Source organism: Chinchilla lanigera, unplaced genomic scaffold (assembly GCF_000276665.1).
Source record: "Chinchilla lanigera isolate Chin_1 unplaced genomic scaffold, ChiLan1.0 scaffold00009, whole genome shotgun sequence".
In the NCBI taxonomy this organism is placed as follows: Eukaryota; Metazoa; Chordata; class Mammalia; order Rodentia; family Chinchillidae; genus Chinchilla; species Chinchilla lanigera.
In genome coordinates this window covers 146,521-163,068 of record NW_004955410.1, presented here as the reverse complement: position 1 = coordinate 163,068, position 16,548 = coordinate 146,521, and the positions used below count along the sequence as shown (strand labels likewise).

The following is a 16,548-nucleotide window of genomic DNA, read 5'->3' as shown; positions in this document are numbered from 1 at the left end:
GGGGGCGCTCACGCTGGAGCTGGCCGCGCGCCGCCTGCCGCAGTTCGACCGCTACTTCCGGGCGCTGTCGCCCGCCACCAACCTGCGCAACCCCTGGTTCCGCGAGTTCTGGGAGCAGAAGTTCCAGTGCAGCCTGCGCGGGGGCCCGCGGCGCGCGTGCCCCGAGCACCTGGCCCTGGACGCCAGCAACTACGAGCAGGAGTCCAAGATCATGTTCGTGGTGAACGCCGTGTACGCCATGGCGCACGCGCTGCACCGCATGCAGCGCGCGCTGTGCCCCAACACCACCAAGCTGTGCGATGCCATGAAGGTGCTGGACGGCCGCAAGCTGTACCGCGACTACCTGCTCAAGATCAACTTCACAGGTGAGGGGGCAGGTGCGCGGTGCAGGGGTGGAGCTCAGGGACACGTCCCTCTGCGCCCAGGCGGGAAGCCCAGTGCGGGGCCAAGGGGGTGCCGTCTGCTTTACAGGTGAGCGGGTGAGGCGTGTCCCTTGGGTGAAGGGTGAACTCCCCGCGGGACCCGTGCACCCGTGCCCCAGGCGGGAAGCCCTGTCCGTGTCAAGGCCACAGGAAGCGCTTGACCTTGAGGTGCATGGGGGGAAACTCAGAAGGGACACGCTGATGGAGGTGAACTTCACAGGTGAGTGGGCGGCGCGTCCTGGGTGCACAGGGGTGCAGCCCGCTGCGACCCACGTCCACCCGCACCCCCAGGCAGGAAGCCCAGGGTCAGGGCCACAGAAGGGTTTCAGACAGACAAACACATGTCTGGAGGTGCCCTGTGGTGTTCTTACCCGTTCTTGAGTGGATGTCTTGGCCGCCGCGCTCTGGAAATGAGAGGCCCGCGCGAGCTGATGCCCCACGGGGGTGGCTGCCTGGCAGTGGCCAGGCTGCAGCGCCCTCCTGTTCGTTGCTAGCTGTGGGATGGACACGTGCAGTGTGGGCCTTTACTCTTCTTGAGCAGATTTGACACCTTGTTAAGGAACACGAACTTCTGAGCCTGCCTCGTGGGAGATTTCAGCAAAAGAAGCTCTTAGCTCTCACAGTGGGTGAGAGAAAGTGTCACCGTTCCCAGAGGCTCATTAGGGCCAACACGGGGAAGAGGTCCAGACCACGGTGGCTTCCAGGCTGTGTGGGTCACTGCACAGCTGTACAGAAAGCGCTCCTGCGGGTTGGAAGAGCTGTGGATTTTCTCAGTTTGTTCTATGAAATGAAGCAGCTTTTCCCTGAGCTTCGATTCAGACAAACTGAAGGCCGATGGAAGGCGTTCTGGCCAGCAGTGGCCATACAAAGGAGTGCAAAGGGGTTCTTCTGGGCCAATTTCTAAATATGCTCTACACAGTTGTAAATATATGCTTCATGTAAATGCACTGTTAACATAAATACAATCTTTAGGTTTGTATTCCACATTCAGGAGCACCCGAAATCAGCTCATTAGTGCACTTGTTCTGGGGACTGTATTGCAGTCCCAGTCATAAAATGGTAAGTAGTAATATTCCTGGGCACAGAACATTTTGATGCCCAATCGAGGACAGTGATGGGTGCTCTCCGTCGCCCACAGTACCGCCAGTCTGCAGTCTGTTCCCATTCGCTCGGCACCGTGGGCGCACATGGGGGTTCCCACCTTGCCCTGCAGGGGCACTAACAAGTCAGGGGGCTGCAAGATCACAGTGCTGGTGAGTGTTGCCTCGAATTTCAAAATCCTCACCCTGCCCACAACCGTCTTAAAACTAAGCACAAATAGCACCATCATATGTTCTTAAATATCTTCTTTATTGGGTGACAAAAGTAGTGGGAACCAGTTATGTCAGTATTCTACCCTCCTCATCTGATGAATACAACTCTTTCCATTGAAATGATTACGGAAAGTGGGAAAGAGCAAACTGTGGGGGTTCTGTACTCACAGGTGTAGTGATTCATATAGAAATAAAAATAGAAAAGTTGTAGTAAATTAGCATTCATCTCAAAATCCTAGATCAGTTCCAAGAATAGACCTTGGAGAGTATTTTTAACAAGGGGACTCAGTTATCCATAAGTAGCATCTGTGTGCGCTTAAATCCTATGGAGAAACACGATACGGCAGTGTGGGGCCTCAGCCTCACCTCGTGCGTCCTTTATCTGCATGTATTACCTTTGGTAATTCCAGCTCTTCCTTGCTGCTTACTACGAGAATACACAGCCGTGCCCACTCACCCACACAAAGCAAGGTGATCTCAGACTTCAGGGAGCCCTTGCTACTGGCTTCACGTAACCCAGACATTTTCCTTTATCTGACTGTTTGGCATTTAAAGGCAAAGGCAAGTGAAGAAGTAAGGCCAGTATGGAGTGAATAAAGCAGAAGTGTCTTCATTTTGTCTGTCTTGTTCTGTTACTGGCTTTGGTTCTAGAACTGGGACTAACTGTGCAGACCTGACCATAAAATGCTGTTTTAGCCTCTGCCTTTGCCAGACATCACCGTCATTCCGCAGCTCTGAAGAGAGGAGGAAAGAGAGAAACAGATTTAAACTCCGGAAAATAGAAGGAATTTAGACCTACTACGAGATAAATATGCCTAGTGATGAGAACTGGACAAGGAAGCTCATTGGAAAAGAAAATGTGTTGCTGTGGGAAGGTGTCAAGGTGCTAAATTAGAGAAACAGTACATTTATGAAAACAAACATAAAGAATTGACTATAAGAATCCAGCATTTCACTCTGCGATATATATATATATACACACATATGTATATAATGTATACCAGAATATATACATAAATAATATTACATATTAGAATGTAGATTTAGAGTACCAAGTCCAGCACCCACTAATTTGTATGTGACTGAATATATGCATATATTTAAATAGGTATGAAGTAGGCAATAGATCATATATATACCATGCTACTTACTGCCTTAAGGCTGAAAATTACCAAGGGATTTTTTTCTTTGTTAGCAGTTGTAAAGCAGATGTGTTTTACCTTTCCTCTGAAATTGTGTCTGTTTTGGTAACTTGATTTTTGACGCACCAGACAGGGCACAGTAGCAGACACCCAGCGGACACCGCAGTCTGTTCCAGGGGTTGAAAGAGTACTTTTCCAGCTGTGCACTTGTACAAGACAGTTCCTTCTGAGGAGGAACGGCGGCAGCCTCTTCCTGGCAGGATGAATGCCCCTACCTATCTAGACCATCTCCTGCCCCACATCCTCGTTCAAGGCTCTTTCCCTCTGACAGCCAGGCCCACCGTGCCCTGCCTTTACTTTCACCTTTCCCACCTGGGAACAAGCTAGTTCCCCCCAGTAATCTCACTCCCCCGACACCAGCTCCCCGCTTGCCTTATCCCTCTGTCTGCGAGCCTCATGTGAGTGGAGGACATTTGCTTTAGGAAATTTGCCTTGGACTTCGAGAGCTGGGATAGGTGCCCGTCCTCATTTTCCCGTCCCTCCATCCTTCCATCCGTCCGGCCCACCAGAGTGCCTTGCTGGCCCTGCCTTCAGCAGAGACCCAGCATCTGGCCACTTCTCGTCCAACCTGCTCCCACGGGTCCCAGCCCAATGTTTCTGCCACCCTGTGAGCTGAGAACTCCTGCCCACTTCCAGGTGGCCACTGTCTGTTCTCACCACGCACCTAGGATGCCCTTCTGATGCAGGGCAAAGCAGGGCAGCGCCCATGCTGCTCCACACCCCTGTGGATACCCACTGTGTCACTATGGTCACAGCTCAGTGCTCTGTACCTGCAGGACCTGTGTGCCACCTGCCCCACCCTGGGGCGGTGCTGTCCACACCCCTGCACCCTCCTCGCCTCGCTTTCGATTTCAGGGCTTTCCCACTGCCCTTGTCTGTCTCTGAGGCTCTCCCTGTCCCCATATCCTCCGTCCTGCCACTACGGGCATACTCCCTTCTCTGGAAGACCTGCTCTGCCATGCCCAGGTGGCTGTGCCCTCCTCCCAGCTCCTACCACAGAGGCCCCTCCCCCTTACCTGATGGCATTCACCGTGATGCCGGCATCTTGGGTCCGTCATGTCTGTCACATTTGTTGTTTCCTCCTCACATTGGACCGTAACCACCATGAACACAGCAGCCATTATCGATTTTGTTCCCTGACGTGCCCAAGCATGATAGGTAGGTGTGCAGTGAACGCTATGCGTGGCACCTCACCCCCAAACTCGTACATTCCTCCCGTCTTCGTTACCAGATTGTAAGCTCTACAAGGCACAGAACCTAGAGTTCCTCTCACATCTCAATCCCAACATGGCATCTTGCATACAACAGACATTAGGTAAATGTTTACTGAAGGAATGAGGAATGAGAAGAATAATCAATAGATTAATAATGATTGCCATATGAAAATTTAATGTATATACTTTATGCATTAACAAATGAATTTCCAGGGGCTGGGGATTTAGCTCAGTGGCACAGCACCTGCCTGGCAAGCACGAGGTCATGAGTTCAATTCCCAGTACTGGAAAAAAAAAAAATGAACTTCCAGAACAAAAAGTACACTATATAAGTTCTGAGATGACCTGCTTTTACCTAAGCATGCTTTAGTTGAGTTGTACCATTTCCTTTGAGATAAACATAAAACTGAGTACGCTGCAGCTTGAAGAAGTCCATCACCACCGTACAGAGAAAGCCTCCAACCTGAAAGCGACTTTCTTCAGGTCCCCGTCTGGTTAGGAGCAGGGGCTGGGCCCAAAGCCACGTTACCAGATCTAGTGCTGCTTTAGAGTGCACAGGAGCCCAGCGAGAGGTGAGGTCCGTTATCTCCAGAGCCTGACAAAGTGCTGCCGCACACCAGGCAGGAGCGCGGTGCTCCCCGAAGGGTAAAAGGCAGTCCGGAGGACTAGGACTTGTTTCTCTATGCTCCCTTTTTAGTGCTTTGGGGCCACTTTCTCACTGAAAGTGGTCGGTCAAACACCCAAGCTTTACAAAGCGATCCTGAAATTCCAAACTTTAGGATTTTTTTTTAATGTTCAGAAACATTTTTCGGTTAGTAAAATCTTTCCATGGTAAGATTCGTGGCCAGAATCCTAAAGTAGATATTTCAGTAAGAATGATGTTGGGTGGTATGTGGCTTCTCAAGATTACTTTGAGAATACTCTTCGTCCTCCTCCTCATGTAAAAGGAAAATGTGAGCTCCCCAAGACAGTAAGAAATGCCATGGCCCTGTCACTCTGTCCCTTACTTTTCATTCTGAGATGATCTAGCACGGAGACCAGAGTGAAGTCCTAGAGTTTCAGAAGGGCTTTCTCTTCTGTTTTGGCCTCAATCTCTGTCTGAGGTTGGAAAGTGGTTGTGTATCCTGTTCATGCACATATCTCAGCCTTGATGGTGAGGAGGAGGAGACTGACGTCATGGTGAGGAGGAGGAGATTGACGTCATGGTGAGGAGGAGGAGACTGACGTCATGGTGAGGAGGAGGAGATTGACGTCATGGTGAGGAGGAGGAGACTGACGTCATGGTGAGGGGGAGGAGTCCCCGCCCCTGCCGGCCTGGTGGGCACAGTAGGGCTGGACAGGAGGCTGGGTGATGGCGTCTGGTTTCTATTTGCTGGTTTGCGTGGCGGCTCGCTGGTGTTTCTCCTCCCTTCACTCACAGTGAAGAGACGACACCTGAGAGCAGAGTCCTGAGCCGGGTGGAGTGGCCGGGCTTCTTAGTCTTCCAAGTTCCACACCTGGCAGAGAGCAGAGGCAAAGAGCAGGAAGCCCATCCTCACCATGAGCCACCGCTGCATGTGACTCATCCCTAGCACCTGCGGCCGCTCCAGTACCGCGCTCGCAGAGCACAGGCCAGGAACGGCAGCTTTTCTGGGGCACTGCACTCCACGGAGTGCGTTTCAGCTGGCCCCGACACAGCCGGGCTTCCTCTGGAGAAGCACAGGCCCCCAAGGCCAGTGAGGGAGCCAAAATGGTAATGGCCACGTCTCTGGATGAATGGGCTTTGAAGTCCCTGAAAGAGCAAGCTGCTCTTGATCTTGCCTCCTCCACAGAACATTGGTGGTTCCCACAAAGCACAGAAACTTGCTCCAGCCCTGCTGATCAAAGTGTTTCCAGCACGTAAAGATAATATCCCGTACTTCTTTCTTCCCCCTTTCCTCTGGTCAGCTTCCTGGGGTCACAAGAACAGGGCTTACACCCTCCAAGGGCAACACTAGCACGGCCCCTTACTTATGTATGCTCGGTGTGTCTGCGCTCTGGTGGCTTAAAGCTTGAGAAGCGATTCCCGTTTCAGGGTCTCGGGAGAACAGGAGCCTCCCAGAAACTTCATTTTCTACTTTGGCCTTTGCTTTCTGCTGCTGCTGCTGCTTGTGATTGCCACTGTTATTATAGTTGTTATTGCTGCTTTATAATCCTTAGTTTCTTTTGATTTATTTGAAGAGCCATTCTGTTCCCAATGAAGTATGAAGAAATGGATCCTACCACCTTGCTAATAGGAAAATTATTCCCAGACATTTTAGACACTGTGGTACATTTACGGGAAGATCACTCACAAAGGTATCTGTAGGCTGGAGAAAATACTTTGAATACTTTAATCTATATTGTCTCTATTAATTCTCACACTAATCCTGTCATAGGCAGGCATGATGGTGCACACCTGTAATCATAGCACTCTTGAGAGGCTGAGGCAGTAGGACCTCAAGTTCAAGCCTAGCTTGCACAACTTAGCAACTTAGCAAGACCCTGTCTCAAAATTTAAAAAATTTTAACAAGGGCTTGGGATGTTGCTCAGTTTGAAAGCCCTGGGTTCCACACCCAGTACTACAAATAATAATAATGATACTCCTGTAAAATAGGTAAATATTATTCCCCTCAATTTTATAAATTAAAACTAGACCCACAGTAGTTAAATGACTTCCTTAAATTTGCAAAGCTACATGTCCTTCAAAGTCAACCTATCTATTCCCTTATCACACATTATGTTCTGTTACTACTTCATGAGGAGAAAAAAAGTACCTGAAAAAAATGGCCATTAGTAGTATAGTAGTATATAGCAATTAGTAGTATAATTGCCATTTTTTTCTAGGTGCCTTTTTCTCCTCAGGAAGTAGTAGCAGAAAATAATGTGTGATTAGGAAATAGATAGGTTGGCTTTAAAGAAAGGTTTATGCCTGTATTGTTTAATCCATTTTTCATGCCTGTATCTTGTGTTATGAGTAGCTACTTTAAAGATGACAATACACAATGTACTAACCATTGTTACTCTCCTACAATCTAGTTTTGAGATTTTAGACCACTGTTTTTATAGTTTATTTTTCTTTTCTTTAAAAGAAAAAGGAAAGAGGGTGCAGTCCCGGTGCCGCTTGGTTCAGCTTAGCATGAGCAGTTGTGGTGATGAGGACTCTCTATCCTGATTATTCAGGGGTGCCTGTCAGCCTCATAAGCTGCATGGCAGTGTCCTTGGTACGGAGCGACTCATAGCATAGTCCTCCTGCTATATAGTTCACTCCCTGCTTAGCACCAAATTGCCCAGTATTTGCAGTATTACACGCTTACCAACAGTAAATTGCAAAAGAAGCCATCATAACATCTTAAATGTTATTTGGGGCATTTTCCTTCCCCATCACCCCTTTCTCCCACTCTAACTCGAGTCTCCACACCTAATTTAAAGAAAGGGGAAGTGATGAGCGTGAAACTCCCCTAGGGTTCCCGTCTGGGACCGTGACAGTTCTGTGACTTTGCTTCTGTGTTTGTGTATTCTTCTTGTTGGGTTCGTTGTCCTTAGCGGATGTTGGTGATTGTTTCATAGCACGTACCACAGCTCAACTTTCACTTCTCAAGAAATTAAATACCACAGATTTTTTCATGAATTAGAGCTTCCTAAGAACCTTCTACCACAAAGTTTTAGTTATAGTCTATCCAGTTACCAGTAATCACATGGTAGCACTCTCAGCTTTTAGGGGTGCTTATAAAAAAGGCACCTCCATCCATAAAATGTTTACAAGTCTAGTAAGGCCTTAAATTCTGATCGTGTCTATTTTAAGAAAGGTAGAAAGTAAGAAATTTGTAATGCAAGACAGTGGCGGTGTCCAGGGAAGAGCTCGCCCTTGCACGGAGGCGGGGTGGCATCTGGAGTCAGTGCAGTGGAGATGGGGCCGGCAGGTCAGAGGCAGTAGGTCCAGAGCCTGCAGAGCCCATAGGGGTTTTGACTTTAATTCTGAGGTTAGAAATCACTGGGAGACTCTGAAAAGTGACAAGAACGATGTGAAAGACTTTGAACAGGGCACTTTTTAAAATGTGGCTACAGGTGGAGAAAAGCTACTGAAGAAACCTAGAGAGCCCCATCCCTGCTGATGCCCTAATACATGTCTGCTGTAAGCATTTTGTGTTCTCCGTCACTTTAATTTCCAGTGTGGAAGCCATTGAATTAAAATCCCCAGGGTAGTTGAGTTCTCTGTACTGTGCAATATACTACTTAAGCTCAGGTGAGTCTACTTCTCCTTTTCAATTGTCATTTTTATCCTCAAGACTAGATTCGAGCACTTGCCATGATAGCAGTGTATTTCGATCAAAATCTGTATGCTCCCCACCCAGACCACCTGTCATGCCATTGCTGATCATGCCTAAGGAAAAACACCACTGAGGAATCTCCGTGTAGCCCTGAATGTTGGGAAGTAGGTATCCTTGATGGCATGCATGCGTCTGTCTCCCATCACAGAGCACCCCTGATCTAATTGTGTGACCTCACGCCATCCTGCTCATAATGGGAATAGCAAGGTGGCCTCCTTCCCTCCCTACAGTAATGTATCACTAATGATAAGAGCTTGGTACAGTATTATAGGCTTCATTGATCAATGTGTTATTTCTGCAACAATTACTGAATCATCTTATGTCAAATACTGGAAAGGGCACAGAGAAAGAGGTTGCTGAGGAGACAGCTGCTCATCTCCTGGGAAAGGCAAGCATGCGTCTTGAAACATAACATGAGGCAGGATCATTAAAGACTGTAACAGAGGTATTAGGGCCAGGAAGTCATCCCCTGGGACTATAGGCTTAAAAACATGCCTCCCATGTGGCACCCAACTGGATTTTTATACCATTCTTAAACTGTGCTTCTTAAACGTAATTGAAGGGAGCCAGGGGAAGGCTTAGGAGCCGAAGGAAGGCCTCTGAAGAGGAGTGTGAAGGGGGAGAAATTTGGAACCTGGGTGCTCTCTGCTTAGGTACACATACCCTGTAGGGCCTTGAAGGAGCTCCCAAATTAGCACATGCCCTTTTCATCCCATGGTGCTCCAGTTTTGATGACCTTAGTTTTTTTTTTTCCATTTATAAAGAAAACCACACAGATTCTGACCAGTAATGATTTGTTCAGTATCATGCCTTGCTAAAAAAAGTCAAGAAACTAGACATTTTGTTCGGTATTGCTGAAGAAAATGTTGAAGCTCACTATACCGTTCATGTACATCTTCAACAACTGGGAACCTAGAATGCACAAACTTTGTTTCCAAGAGTAATACCAACATAACCTGAAGCAAAAAGATGACATTGTGCTAGAAATTCATGCTTTTCTTCTGAAGAAAAACTAGGGTTATATTCCATATCATCGGCAGTTTCATACTTGGGTTCCACTTCATCAAAAATGACAAGGTAATCTTCCTTGGCTCCTCCAAGCTAGAAACTATTTCACATGATCTATGGGCTGAAAACACTTTCCTTTATAAATTCCAAAATATCTCCTTTCTTGAAGCCAGTCTTTGGCTGATGACTGTGTCATGGAAGGTAACTAATTCAAGGTAAGTTTCACCCAACAGTCAGCTGTGATGCAAGTGAAATTCACTGGAGACAGAGTCAGACATGAGGTCTGCCCTCAGATGGCGACATGGCCTTGAACAAGTCACTCGAGCTCATTGGGATTCAGTTACACAGCAAAGAATAGTTTTTGAAAAGAACCCTGTTTATTTTCCTGAAATTTTTAAACTGAAACATTCCTCACACACACAACATACAAACATTCCCATTGGAATACGTTTCCATATTTTCCCACAGACCCTTTGGATTTTTTTGTCCACTTTATCTTTTTGTCTCATAAAACAAGGAGTCATTTCACACTCTGTCAGGGTTCTACCTATTCATCACAGTGTCTTGTCCTCTGGGAAGATCTTCCATCTCTATGGGACAGTGTCACTTTTCCTGCTTATTTTGAGCTCATAGTAAAGTTCCCAGAAGCTGTATTTTCCTCTGAATTTCACCATAAGACAGACAACAGGGAACAAAGGGAGTGGAGGGGACACGCTGATGACAACTCATCTGAGCTGTAGCTCCATTCACAGCACATGCAGTGCTGCCCAGTTGCTTCGTAAGCATCATTAAAGTTCGCAGAAGGTGACAGCAGTAAGGCTTTTCTGAGGGGCTGGGGAAAACATCCTTGTCTCTTCAGTAGTTTTTGAGATGACAAATATAAAGAATCGGCTTTTGAGCTCTAAGCCATCTTTAGCCCAATCCTGAAGAAGCAGTAAGAGCCCATGTGCTGCTCCTTGAAGCACTTTCCCTCCGCCGTCCTGGGTGCGGGTCTTCCCCCTCTTGAAGCGTCTCCCTCCCAGGGATGCAGCCCTGGGGCCACTTGAGGTGGGTGAGTGCAGACTCAGTGGTGACAGTCCCCTCCCCTGGAGCCCACAGGACGGATCCCCCAGACCCTAAGCCCTGCCCACATGCTGCTTCTCACTGCAGAACTGGAGGAACCTCCTCTGAACCCAGGAGGTGCTGGGAACTTGGATACCCGTCTGTGCAACTCTTCTGTCCTGTCTTCTCTCAGGCTGTTACATTTCATGAGGCCAGGGGCCTATGTATATGATAGAAAGTTTAATAGAACTATAATTATCTGTCGATGTATAGTACTGTATATGTAGGTTACGTAATTGGTATTTCACTACTTACAGACTTAAAAATTACTAATTTTTATTCAGCTTAGCAAGGCTACGATCCAGAACAGAAGTTCTGTCACTCTGCTCATCCAGCGTGAGCATAAGCATCTCATGTACTTGTTATGTTCACAGTCACTGCAGTGGTTTAATTTGAAATGACTTTGTAATAACTATCGTACTTTCAGGTAAAAGCACTGGGAATGCCATAGGTACTAGTGAGGTATATATGATTATATATGAGAAAAAGCAGATGTGAGAAATGCTTTCAAGTGTGAGGAAAACGACTGGTTTTGCATTGCACACATCGGCCGTGGACAGTGTCCTTGTTCTCAGTGGCCGAGCTGGCCCTTCACACCACGTGCAGGCTTCCGCAGTCGTGCCCATGTGGCTGTGCATAAGAGAAGAGAAATGCAACCCCCAAAAATCTGGGACACTGGCGACGGCTAGGGAACCAGTTTCCTGTGATGCTGGTTACCTGTATATTAACTGAGAGAGTGTAGAACAAAGTTCCCAAAGTCAGAATCCCCACTCAGTGAAGACATCACTGCTAAAACTTGTTTCAGGCCACAGGTGGCTCCATGGTGGAAAAGCCCATTAGAATTAAAGCAAATCAAAGTCGGCATCAAGGTCCTGGGAGACGGAGCTGCTGGGGACTCCCCCACATTTTCAGGGAGCGTGGAGCGGGTGCAGCCCAGCAGAGTTGGGAGGGCTGCAGTCCCTTTATCACTGTACGTGTTTGTGAAGATGACGGTGAGGTCGCACAGACTCCTCTTGTCTTCTCACACTCCGGCAGAGTGCTCGGGAACTGCTTTTCAGAGTATGGGCACCGCTGCATAGAGAAAAGTTTGTTCTGTGCAGTGAACGGCCTGACTTCCCACACCACCACACCTTGTCTTGGTGCGTGGCTCTGTGCAGAGGGAATTGCACTGCATTTTTGTCTCCTTTGGTGAGACAATGGGTAGAGAGTACTGTCCCGTCACCCCGCCCTTCCGCATTACCAGGGATCGGAGAGTCACTTCAGAGTTCAAGACTATTTTTCTCTTTCTTCTCTAATTTAAAAGGACAACATAAAAATAAATTGTATTGTGTTTCAAGTAATAAAATCCATACTCATCTGCTAAATGTGCAGAATTCTTCCTGTAAAGCTAATTAACTAGATAAAAGGTCCATATCAGGCTTTAAGCAGTTCTGTCTCTAAGGGCCTAACTCAGTAATTAATTGTGTTTCTGAGTCTCTGAAAACACTTTTTCAGCTTCCTGGGTCTTTAGAAATGAAACAACTTGGGCATCGTGCAAAATATCTTAATCTCTTGATCTGTTTAGAATTTAATCAAGTTCCTACAAAGAAGCAAAATTAAATGGCTTTCAAATGAGGCCTGCATATTTCCATCATTTAATCAGTTATTTACCTCGGAGTTCAGATAAAACCAGTAGGATTGTTAATCGCATTTTTAAAGCGTTGTTAGCATGAGAGTGACCATCCGTTTGCGGTCAGCGCGACACATAGGTTGGCTGAAGTCAGACTTGACTAACACACAGCTGAGGTGGGAAAGGACGTTTGCCAGTGGAAGTGTTTGCCGCTACACAGATGTGTAGTTAATGGCCACCTCTCAAAAGTCCAGATGCCAGGTAGGAGACGTAGGATTCCCATGGACACGTCACAGTGGCCAGCACTTGCAAGCAGCGCGATCACATTAATTTTATTTCTCCACTAAAGAAGATATGTTGGCAAGTCAAGACTTTCCAGGAGCCATAGAATTTTATCAGCTAGAATCCCAACAGTGTGACTTGCTGAGGAAAAGACCCTGGGGTGCACACAGGTTGGGGGGACCTGGCTCCAGGGAGGAAGGCAGGAGAAAGGCTGGGAGACCTTCCCCCACTGAGCCCCTCTGTCCAGCCCTACTGTGGTTTCCCCATTCCAGTTTACCAGCCTTGGCAGCTGTCACAAAATCCTCAGAGAAGGTCAACTGGAGAGCGTCTCAGTATGGGCAAAGCCGGGCATGGGCAGCGCGTGTTCGTTATAAGCCTGGGCCTTGGACTTGGTACCCTGGACAGAATGAATGTGCTCACCTGCTCTGCATCCAGTCTCCAGTGGCAAGTTTGAAAGCGCTTCAGGTCATCCCTAAAAAGAATATGAGAAATAGAACTCGCAAGAAAAACTAGTAGATGCAGGGAAGCAGTCTCGGAAACACCCACCTTTCTGAAGGCGTAAAGCCACCTGTCCGCGAGGACTAGAACCACACTTTCTTCTGTCCCTGGAGATGAGTGCCGTGTGAAGGAAGCTGGAGAGAGGGTCGAAAATTTTAATTACAGGTTTCCTTTAATTACAAGCTCCCTTGCTGTGTTTACCAAACAGCTAGTAGCCCTGAGGGTGGAGTTACGCTTTTTAAAATCATGTTTTAATCTCCTTTGTAATTGCAGTTTGATTGCTGGTGTAAGTTACCTAGTCTGCCGCCACCTTCAGTGCAGCCATTTCCCAGAGCACATAATTTTGAATTAAAAGTCTGATATCCATCCAGAAGTTCCCCGAATGTTTCATGGACTCGGTGAATTATGCATGAAACAGAATTCTTTAAAAAGTAGGCAAGAGGTCCCTTTGATGTCAGCCAGGGTTTTCATCATATTACGGACTATTAATTTCTAGACTCTCTTAGAGGTGGTTTCTTGAAATCTATGTTCAATTTAGGACTTATTACTGATCTTTCTCTAACCTTTATATTTTATTTTAACAGCATCATATGTCACCCTGGAGGTGGCAGGATCTGGCAGAAACCTGGTGGTTAATTTCCAAGGAGGGGGTGGAAATGGAGAAAAGAGCAGTTTGCTGCAAGCCCGCCATCTGCTGGGCAGACTGCGCCCTTGCAGCAACCTGGAGAAAGGGTGCTTCATACACTCCTGAGCCCCAGTCCGGAACCCAGATGTGCACTGCAGCCCCTGCCCCGCGCAGGACCTCCCTTGGTGACTGGCAGCCCACAGGAGATGGCCTTTGGGGCTACATGGGTTGGATCTGAGCTGTGGTCCCTATTCCATATCCAAAGGTAACACTACAGGTTATTAAGAAAATAAACACACCTCCCTTTATACAAAAGAAAGTGTGCCCAGGTTCTGCCCCTGCGTGCAAATGGAAATGCTGGGGATGAATTATTTACCTTACACACAGTTTCAGGCACTGTTCCTATTCACACTCGTTCATTCTCATGCTCCCTCTCCTGCACGCTGAAATTTCTAAGGGTTGTGCCTTTCTACACTGTTACAGATGCACCTTGTACACAAGATGAGCATGCACACGTTACATCCCTTCTAAGGATGGAAAGGAGCACTGTGTCTATGCCAGAGCATGCACAAGTGAGGACTGGCTTGAGCACAGATGAAATGTCTCGCTGTAGGTGATCGGTTCTCATAAACAAAACCATCTCCGTCCGTATCTGCTGCCAACTCAGATGACAGAGAACAGACATAAAAGGATGAAATGAACCAGTGTAGTGAAGATTCCAGGCTGGACTAGGGAAGAGAGAGACTCGGCACTGAGATGGTTCGATTCTATTCTGTTCGGATTCATTGGTCCATGGGGAAGTATAAAAAGGTCAGGTACAGTTTCCTGAGCACCTAGAGGGACAGGTCCCTTCTGGAAGGGTTCGTGTTCCATGGCCAGGGCTGCGTTGGAGTCAGATGCTGCAGAGCTGGGCTGGGGAGCGGTCCCCCGGCCAGGCAGAAGCACGAGAAGTTGGTGGGCAGCAAGGAGGGAGGGGGCTGCCATCCACATCGCGTCACCGCACCCAGCACCCAGTGCTTGCCATGCAGTCGGGAGCGCACAGCCCTTCCTCCCTACCTCGGGGTGCACGGGCTGCTGAGCGACGGAATCTGAGACCGCCTTGCAGGTGTTTGTGAATCAGAGATTTGGGGTCATCAGTATAAACTTCCAGAACGTAGGTAAAGACAGAAAAAGACACAGAGAGGACCCTGAGCTACTCAGATATGTACAGACCGGATGAGGAGTGTCTCAGTCAAGACCAAGGGAAAGAGCAGTTGGTACAGCAAAACAAAGGGAAAAAAATGCCTGCCTTTTCCTAGTCTGTGAATACAGACTGACCTCTGAGGAGCCCAAGCCTGCCCAGGGTAGATCAGATGGGACTTCAAGCTTTCTCATTACCCTGTAATTATCACCATAATTTTAAAATTACGAATAACTCTCTCTAAGGAAACTTAAATGCTTTATATGCCCCTCCTAATGTGTCTCTCTAGGATTGTTATTAAATTATAAAATGGTACATTATTGAAAGTTAAGCAAAAAATGCCATTACCGTCTATGCTATATTCCATTTTAGATTTCCTTTGGGGAAATACTCAGTTCTCCCGCTCACTTTCAATGAGGTGAATCAGAGCAGAGCCACGATTCCAATCTTACTTATGAATATAAAATTAACTGAAGGTGCAGCTCGGCCCTCTCTCCCTGTCCCCTCCCATTCAGCACACCGTGTCCTGGTGATGAATGCTGTCCGGTGAGCTCCTTGGGGCCTGGCCTTGGTCACTTTTTGGATTAACTATTACAGAAAACTTAAAGTACAATTTCGACTGGAGGTCAGTGCGAGGGGCAGGAATCATTTCTCAGATTCTCTGAGATGCTGGGGTTCTGCTGCTGTCTTATTTGGCTGTGGGATCCGTTTATTTGTCTAACCTGGTAACGACTTATGAGGTATCTGCCATATATGAGGCCCTGTACCTCCGTGTCAAGTCTAGAGACCTGTTGAGAAAATTGATCTACAGCGGAATGTGCGTGTGTAAAACAGGCCTTGCTCTAACCCCGGGACACAGCTGGCCGTTCGCTTCCTTCTTTGTTCTCTTTAGCACCCGTGGCTTCTGTTCTGTTCACAGAGCTGCGTTCTGCAGACTCCCATGCTCCCGTGCCATCCTCCCGCTTGCTTCCTGGCCCTTCTGTCAGTCTGCTTGGCAGTTTTCTGCTCCTTATTCTGGGTCCAAACTCAGAGGGTGAGCTCTCTCAGATCTCCATCCTGTCACCCTTGCTGGCTCTGTGCTTAGCCCCTAACATCAGCACCATGAAGGATAATCACAGATCTCTCCATGCCTGGCGCTGCTGGCATCTAGAGCTGTAAGTGTGATGCCCTTTCTGTTATCCCTTCCTCGTTTCCTAAAAACATCTCAAGGTTCACACAACCAGTTTAAAACTCGATCTTTATTTCACCTTCCCTCCTCTCCCTCTTCCTTCCCTCTCCCAAAGGGGAAGAAAGTTCTAAACACTATCCAGGCTGTACATCGTCATCTCTTACTTCAGGATCTGAAACTTAGTGATTCTCCTTGTCTCCACCCTTACACTCCTAATTTCATTCTCCACATAGAAATCAGAATGTGCTGTTAAAAGTGCAAACTTAGTTGCATCCTGTGAGCATTGTTCATGGTGAGAACAACGTCTAAACACAGCCAGCGAGCACAGGCCCTCGGACCCTGGCCCCTTCCTGTCACTCCTGCTCATCCTCGCACCTCCTCCCCTGTTCTCTGGGGATCCAGTGTGCACCGGGCCCTTTCCAACCTGGAGAACTGCGTGTGCTGCCCCTGGGTGCTGCTTCTCCGGATACCCTGCTCATAAAGCTCAGTGTGAATATCTTCCCTGAGGAAGTCTTCCCTGACCACTGCACAGCCGCACACTCCTCGCTCTGGCTACTGCCTCATTTTAGATTTTGCCGTAGTGAAAGGAAAAACTGT

At 47.7% G+C, this 16,548-nt stretch overlaps 1 protein-coding gene across 1 annotated transcript in view; it reads left to right on the top strand.

Moving 5' to 3' along the window:
• Positions 1-16,548, top strand: part of Grm3 (glutamate receptor, metabotropic 3) — an 81,289-nt gene that overhangs the window by 21,994 nt on the left and 42,747 nt on the right. Inside the window, exon 3 of the mRNA XM_013510486.1 lies at positions 1-365. Within this exon, the coding sequence (XP_013365940.1) occupies positions 1-365 (365 nt within the window). The remainder of the gene's footprint in view (positions 366-16,548) is intronic.